Raw genomic sequence first — 7,978 nt, 5'->3', positions numbered from 1 at the left:
TCCTGAATTGGCCCTTGGGCATGAAAGGCGCTCAAGCAGGTTTAATGGGAAGGCTGCAAGCCTCCTTCAGGAAGGAACGGGGGTGGGGGGAGCCCTACGTCACAGCCCATCTGTGGGGAGCAGCTGTGACCTTCAAAAAGAGGAGCATGGGGTGTCCCTGGGCTTTGAGGATCCGAAGGGGATGGAGGCCCAAGGGAAGCAGCCCCAGAATTGGGGCCCAATAGGAGGTATTTGCGGTTCCCCAACACACACCCCTTGTCCAGCTCCTTCTCCCATAAGCTACACATACAGCATGGCTGAGAGGCTCTGGGAACAGAAGGGGTGACAGGCCCCGAGGGACAGTCTGTCTGGACAGGAGGGCAGCACACAGGCCATCACTTGACTTGACAGGGCCCTGAGGGGCTGCTAGAGGAGACCTGGCAGTCACAACAACAGGGGACAAGTGCTAGGCTTGTGCTTATCTTTTTATTGTTTCTGCCCGAGCCCTGCAGTGGGGGAGGGGCAGGGCAGGGGGTGGGCGCCCTGCCACCTGCCTGAGACCACTCTTGCCTCTCTCCTCTCCTTTCCTCTCCGCATCTCGCCCACCCTCTCTCCTTCTGAATTGCATGCTCCCACATCTGGCACCTTCGGGGGTTCCCTCTTGTAGCCCCTGCTTTCTAAGCTTACCTTGGGAGTGGAAGGAACTCTGGGGTTAATTTAGTGCCCCCAGTCTCCACAGGGACTATGGGGTTAATTTAATGTCCCCTAGTCTCCATAGGGGACTATTCCCCCAGTTACCCACCCAGCTTGCTGAGGAGGCCCTCTCTTTTTTCTGACCCAGGCTGGGTAGTGGGGAGGTCCACCCCGTGGGTCCTAACACCCTGCTGGGGTGGGGGTCCCTTTCCAAAGCCAGAGGCTAGGGCTTGAGGTCACGGAGGTGGAGGGGCAGGGACACAGCTCTGCCGAGGCTCCACCAGGGCCCTGCCCAGCTCACTCTAGCTCTGGCCAAGAGCCAGGCTGGCTCACTTCCAACATTCAGGACTTGCACTGCTGGGGGCTCCCTGTGGGGCAGGGAGGGGCCATGCACCCTGTGGGGACCACAAGGGGTGGCTGGTGAGCGGGGGTCAGAGGCTGTGAGGGAGCACTGTGCTGGGGTGGGAGGAGGCGGGCTTCAGGGGGCGGTGAGTCTAGGGGCAAGGACGGTCTCTGGTGGCAGAGGGGTCTCTGGCTTTAGAGCACCTCGTGCTGCTGCTGCGTGGCCTCACTGACGACCTAGGGAGGAAGAGAAACCCAGTGTAATCCAGTGCCAGAAGAAGAACGGAGCCACAGCCAGAACAGCAGGACGCCCCTCTCCTTCAGACAGGGACTCACACAAGCATGGCCGGTGGCAAACACCTGGCTGGCAGCCCCCCAGACACACCCCACCGCCCCCACCAGGGCTAAGGGACCGGAAGACAGCTCACCTCCCCGTCCCGGGTCTCAATCGTCTTGATCATCACTGTCTTCTTAGTGTGGACCTCAGAACTCCTTTGCTCGGGGCTTGTTTCTGGAACAGACCCGGCCACGTGCTCAGCCCAACCAGTCTAGGCCCAGGCTGCTCCAGGGGCTGGGAGTCCAGCCCTGGTCCTCTCTGGGATGGAGCCCAGAAGACTTCCACCCCCTCCAGACGGACCTGGTGCGTTTTCAGCAGGCCTTTATCACCTGCCCTTCAGCCCAGGAGGCAGCTCTGCAGACCACAGGCTTAGTCCCATGGCTGAGGTGGGATCAGGAACCAGGTGAGAGCTGGTTCAGGAGGGAAGGACCCCGCAGGCCCAGGCCACCCAGCACTCCCATCTCCCACACATCTCCTGGCTCCCCCTCCCACTCTGGCTGCAGGACAGCCCTGCATGAATTTGTACCCTGACAGTTAGAACTCCAAACCCCAGTCTCAAGATACTGTCTTAGAGTGCCCCATGGAGCCCAGCCCCCTTTAAGACTCTGGATGAGCAACTTGAAGTCTCAGTGAGAGAGAGAGATGGACAGGAGTCAGTCATCGATTCAGTGTGTTGGTAGCCAGTGGCACGCCCTGCTGTGCCTCAGTTTCTTCACTGTGAAATGGTGACAGTGATCCTTGCCCTGTCATGGCCAGAGGACTACTAATCTCAAAAAAAGCCTGAAGCAGTTTTCAATGCAAGGCTCACCCTCGGTGTCTGGATAAACTCCTAACTAAAAAGAGAGGTTCTGGGTTTTATAGGAGGGGTCCCAGTTAGGTCCCTGGCATTAAGAGTGTCTGCTTGTGAATCTCCTCAGCCAGCCACCAGCCTGTGGCGAATGCTGGAACTGCAAGGAGCCAGCGTGTATTTTTTTTTTCCTGATGGAAATGAACATCGAAGATACAAATGGTTTGATCTAGGAAAGGCAAAGCTGCCAAGAATTCCAACTTCCTTTCCTAATGTATCATTCTAGCGTGTTTTTCTGTTCTCCAGGATTGGAAAGCCATACACCCTCCACGTTCCTAACGGCAGCATGGCAGCGTGCCCTGGGAGCTCCTTCTAATTGTTTGGCTTCACTCAGGTTTGGGTTCATTGTTTTAAAGGCACATCCAACAGCTCGCTCCAGCAAACTGGAGGTGTCCTGCAAGCAGCTGAAAGGGGTAGCGGCGTGGGGTGGGATTTGGCAACTTACAAAAAAGGCAATGGGTGGGGGGGTGCTTTATAGCCCCAGGGGTATGGTTCTAGATGCTTCTGCTGCTAGGCCCCCAAGGACACCCCTGGTTCCCTCAGAGCTTGGGTATATCAAGAAACAGAAGCTGGCCCTAGTCAGGTAGGTCAGTTGGTCAGAGCATTGTCCTGGTATGCTAAAGTTGTGGGTTCGATCCCCACTTAGGGCACATATGAGAAGTAACCAATAAATGCATAAATAAGTGGAACATCAAAATGATCTCTCTCTCTCTCTCTCTCTCTCTCAACCCCATTTTAAAAAATGAGACAGAAGCTGTTTGCTGATGTTCAATACTTCCAGAAGGTGCAGGGCACACGGTTACCACAATACCACAAGATAATAAAATTAAGTGACTTCTTTGTCAGAAGACACTTCTACCTAAGCCCCCCCGGGCCCCTTTTTCTCCTGGACCCCAGTCCTGTCCTCTCAGTTCCATCCTCCCCCGACCCCCCGGCAGTGCCCATGCAAGGTTCCTGCCCCCACACTCACCTCGGAAGTTGAGGGCAGAGAAGGTCTGGATGGGGAGATTGATCCTGCACAGGGAGAGAGCAAACCCCCAAAAGGCTTAGGATGCCCCATCTCCCCCTGTGACCACCTACCCAAGCTAGCCCTGGTCCCATCTGAACACTATCCTCAGCTGTCCCAGCACCCTCACTGTCACATTGCTCAGGACATGGGGTCAAAGGCCAACTTCAGCTGTCCCAGGATCTGTCCCTCTGGCAGGATCACCCGGTCCACCTCTGACCTTCTGACGTGACACCGACACCCCCAATCCCGCCACCCTCTCTGGTTCTCTGGGATGTCCTTCTTGTCCTGTCACTGCAGGAGAGTGAACAGCAGCTCTGGGGGACATCCATGGTGTGCGCCCACCCCCCAGGGGGACTGGGAGCCCCCACCCACCCCCCGAGGCCACGGTCCAGGAACTGCCACTCAGCCACCTTGAAGGTCATCCCATGTGGGTGTTATTCCATGAAACCCGAATTCCGTGTTAAGTCTACATCTAAACATGTCTGCTGATTTTTAAAAACTTGTGATATTATCGTTTGTATGAGTATCCATGGGCATCGTGTATTTTGAGTTAATGACCTGTTTTAAATTGAAGTTCAGTTTACGAGCAGTGAAATGCACGGATCTTCAGTGTGCGATCTGGTGGGGTTCGATCACAGTCTACATCGTGTAACCACAAGTCTAAATCAAGATACAGAACATTTCCTTCACCCCAGCAGGTGACCTCATGTCCTCTTCCAATTGCATGCTGTTTTCGGTGTCTACAGGTGAGTTGACATGTTTGAGCATGTCATTCTGAGACTTTTATGATCAGCACAGGTGTGCGTGTGTGTGTGCAGGCATGTGCAGTCTCTCTCTTGGCCTGTATCCAAGGCTCTCTGTGTCCCCCTCTGTCGCTATCTGTCTGCCCCCTCCCTTTCCTGCCTCATCATTCCCCACTTTGCTCTCATCTCTCCCCTGACTGGCAGTAATATTTTATTACCATTTGCTGAACATGGTTTTATGCTGCTGGTTCTTAATCCTGAAGGTAGATGAGGGAATAGTTGTATTTTTCTTTTTATAAAAGCTATTAATTAAATCATGAATTTTACCCAGGTGGCCTTGATTAACTCTCTGCAATTAGTGGAGTGGTGACTTCTTGTATAAAATTGTTTCCAGATCTTGTTGAGGTGATGCTGAGCGCCTCCCCCTGCCCCACGCCAGGGCAGGAACGGGGCCGGGGAGGGGGGAGCCCCCAGCACCCCTCAGAACCCCATCACCAGCCCTGCCTTGCCCCTCACCGGCTCTCCTCGCCCTCCAGCAGCTTCCGGTAAGTGGCAATCTCCACATCCAGGGCCATCTTGACATTGAGCAGGTCTTGGTACTCGCGCAGGTGACGAGCCATCTCATCCTTGAGGTGGCGGATCTCCTCCTCTAGGCGAGCGATGTTGTCCTGGTAGCCGCTGGCCTCACTAGCAAAGCGGTCCTCCAGCTCCCGCATCTGCCTCATCAGAGAATCGTTCTGCAGGGGAGGGACACCCAGGTCAAGGTCAGGCTGTGGGAAGTGGGGAGGACATGGGGGGGTCCAAGATGGGGGAAAGACAGCCTCAGGGCTGGGGGCAAGCCCAGATGGTCAGGTCAGGGAGCTGTCGAACTCTTCTGACCCAGGGAACCCTGACCTCAAACAAACTGCGGTGTGGGGGCTCAGAGAGTGGGACGGATAAAAGCCAGCACTGCTGTTCAGCCCCCACGTGGGTGCCTCACGATGTCCTGAAAGCCCAGCTGGCAATCCACCTGTTTTTACCCCTGTGGTAGATTTGAGGAGGCAGAGGCCCAGAGAGGGCATGCAATGGGCCCAGGGTCACAGAGTGAGGGTGTGAGCGGCAGGCAGGAAGGGCCGGCCGGGCGAGGTGGACAGGGGCTCACCGTGCCCTTGAGGGCATCGATCTCGCAGGTGTAGGACTGGATCTGGTGTCGGTACTCCATCATCTCCTGCTTGGCCTGGCGCAGCGCATCATTGTTCTTGTTGGCTGCCTGGGTCAGGTCGGACACCTAAGGGCAGAGGGGGGCCCTGAGGTAAGGAGGATGCAGGATGCAGGTCGGGGTGGGCAAGGGAGCATGGAGACCCAGGTTCACCCTCCTCCCCAGGGTGAACCTCCAAACCGGGGTGAGGGGCCAGGAAGTGAGCCCAGGGGTGAGGCCCTGGAAGCACCTCCAAACCGTGCTAGGGGCCAAGCTGCCCACCTTGGACTTGTACCACTCCTCGGCTTCGGAGATGTTCTTAGCCGCAATGGACTCATACTGCGCCCGGATGTCCCTGAGAGCGGCAGTGAGGTCTGGCTTGGTCATGTCCATCTCCACGTGGACCTGCTGTTCCTGAAGCTGGGCCTGTAGTTCTCGGATCTCCTGCAGGGTGGGGTGCACCTGAGCCTCAGTCCCTGACCAGGCCCCACACAGCAAGCACCCTGACGGCCCCACACCCAGAGCCACCATTCTCCCTTTCTCCCTCTCCGCCTGCGTTCACCAGTCTAAGGACCCCGAGGAGGAGGCCCAGAGCATACCTCCTCGTGCACTTTCTTAAGGAATGCAATTTCCTCGTTGAGAGATTCGATTCTACGCTCCAGGTCAATTCGGGCTAGAGTAGCTGCATCCACATCCTGGGGGAGGCCAAGCGAGAGGGAGAGGGTGGCTGGTCACGCAGGGGGGCCAAGGGAGACCAGGGGCCACACTGAGGGGCAGAGGGGTGAGGCTGCTGGGCGTTCGGACAGGGCTCACCGATCGGAAGGCAGCCAAGCTGTTCTCTGCTTCTTCTTTCAGTTGAATCTCCTCTTGCAGCCTGGTGGGGACCAACAGATATAGCTGGTGGGGGTAAGCCTGGCCCTGGAGAGGACTTGTGAGGGCGGGGCACTGCCCAGAGAGTGGGCTGAGACAGAGAAAGCGGGCGGGGCGGCTGCCAAGTAGAGCAGGAGGCCCCGCCCAGCCAGGGAGGGGACAGGAAGTGGCTCCATCACTGCCTGACAGCCACACCCTGGAAGTCTATGTCCCCATCAGATTGTGACCTCCCTAGGGTTAGGAACCATTTCTATTTTATCCCCCTCTGTGTTCCTGGTTCGGAGCCCCAGCGTGGCCCACGGAGGCGCTCGATTCACGTTTGTGACCTGGGTGGCAGGGCCCCGACCCTGCTCACTTGGGTGGTCGGAAGCAGGGCCCAAGAGCACTCTCGCTACACTTGCTGCCCCTTGGCACCGAGAGCCCAGTGGAACCCTCCAGCTGCCCTCTCAGCTTCCCAAGGGCTGCAGCCCCCGCTCTCTCCCCCCTTTCCTCTAGACTATCTGTTCCCCTGTGAAATAATAGCACAGCCTCAGCCAGGCCCTGGGGCCAAGATGCCCGCCCTACCGGCTCCCCAGGGTCTCATCACAGGTGAGCTGAGAGCTGCTGCTTGGGTTCCCCACCCCCTGCCCTTCCAAGTTGAAGCTGGCCCCGGTTTCCTCATCTCCTGTCCACCCAGCCTTCCCTTCTGACTGCACCTGGGGCTCCTTCCTCCACCCATCTGCCTGCCTGTCAGCCACCAACATCACCCCATCGTCTTAAGATGCTTTTAAACGGGGCTGCCCACAGGTCTCCCATTCCCACCCCATAGTGTCCCCAAGGAAACGCCTCTGTTGCAGAGGGAGAGCACAGGAGAGAGATGTGGAGTCCATCTCGGCTCAGAGGACACAGGTAGATGGCCTTCTCCCTGCGAGGGACAGGAGAGGATGCCTGGCCCGTGGAAAGGGGATTCTGGGAGACTAGGTTCTCACTTGGCCTTGAGCCGCTGCAGGTCGTCCAGCAGGTTGTCGCGCTCGACCTCGACGCGGGAGCGCTGGTTGGTGAGCACCTCCACCTGGCGCCGCAGCTCGCGCAGCTCCTCCTCGTAGATCTCAGCGACCCGGGTGGGCTCGCGGCCCTTAAGCCGGTTCACCTCGGCAGAGAGGACCGCGTTCTGCTGCTCCAGGAAGCGCACCTTCTCGATGTAGTTGGCGAAGCGGTCGTTGAGCTCCTGCAGCTCCACCTTCTCGTTGGTGCGCGTGGTCAGGAACTCCTGGTTCACCGCGTCGGCCAGCGAGAAGTCCAGCAGCTCGCCCGCGCCGTAGGAGGAGGGCGCTCGGGCTGATCCCAGCCGGCTGGCCCGCAGCGATCCCAGGCCCCCAGCCCCGCCCGACGTGCGCGACACCTGGTACACGCGGGACGTCATCGAGCTCGAGGAGCCCTTGGTGCCAAAGCCAGCGCGAGGGAACACGGGCGAGCTCAGCGGGGAGCCGAACGTGAAGGCCGGGGACCCGCCGAAGGTGCGGCGATAGGAGGACACGCGCTGGCTGGAAGAGTAGGCCTGGCTCATGGTGGCGGGGCAGGCAAGGCTGAGCGGCGCAGAGGAGGCGGCGGGGAGGCGGCGGGCAGGCGGCCGGCCGGCTGTAAAGTGGATGCAGCAGGGGACACGGGGCCCCCAGCCGTCGGCACTATTTGTATCCCTCCTGACATCAGCCCCCTCCGCCCCTCCCCTGACAGCTGCAGGATCCGGCTGTCCTGCCAGGAAAGGGCGGCCACTGGCGTGGGGGCGGGGAGGCTAGCTCCCCCGCAAGAGGCCTTCTCTCCTCGGCAGGCTGGTGGGGGGCTTGCGAGAGGTGTAGGAGAGAGGCTGACCAACCTAGGAGGTCCGGAAGATGGCCCGGCCTGCTGATAACTTCACCAGGGCAGCAAGCACGTCTGGAACCCCTGGCAGGCCCCTGGCAGCCTTTGGGTGCCTGCCTCCTCCTGGGGGTGGTCAGGGAGAGCG

At 58.7% G+C, this 7,978-nt stretch overlaps 1 protein-coding gene across 1 annotated transcript; it reads right to left on the bottom strand.

The window, feature by feature from the left end:
- Positions 1-446: 446 nt before the first annotated feature.
- On the bottom strand, positions 447-7,543 carry DES (desmin). The gene is made up of 9 exons (XM_037029220.1): positions 6,966-7,543; positions 5,941-6,001; positions 5,727-5,822; positions 5,410-5,571; positions 5,092-5,217; positions 4,467-4,687; positions 3,169-3,212; positions 1,443-1,525; positions 447-1,251 (listed from the first exon to the last, which is right to left on the bottom strand). Exons 1-9 carry the CDS (start codon positions 7,541-7,543, stop codon positions 1,210-1,212), a joined length of 1,413 nt encoding a protein of 470 aa, XP_036885115.1. The 3' UTR covers positions 447-1,209.
- Between the last annotated feature and the right edge of the window lie 435 nt (positions 7,544-7,978).

The sequence above is a fragment of the Sturnira hondurensis genome, unplaced genomic scaffold, assembly GCF_014824575.4.
Source record: "Sturnira hondurensis isolate 20B ecotype Veracruz unplaced genomic scaffold, ASM1482457v3 Scaffold0020237, whole genome shotgun sequence".
Lineage (NCBI taxonomy): Eukaryota > Metazoa > Chordata > Mammalia > Chiroptera > Phyllostomidae > Sturnira > Sturnira hondurensis.
The sequence above is the reverse complement of the archived record's forward strand: the minus strand, read 5'-3'. Positions and strand labels throughout refer to the sequence as shown.

Coding starts and splice junctions, on each gene's coding strand:
- DES (XM_037029220.1), bottom strand. CDS start 7,543: ATGAGCCAGGCCTACTCTTCCAGCCAGCGCGTGTCCTCCTATCGCCGC. Junction 5,823..5,940: donor GCTTGGCTGCCTTCCGATCG/GTGAGCCCTGTC, acceptor GGCCTCCCCCAG/GATGTGGATGCAGCTACTCT. Junction 1,526..3,168: donor CTCTGCCCTCAACTTCCGAG/GTGAGTGTGGGG, acceptor GGTCTGTTCCAG/AAACAAGCCCCGAGCAAAGG.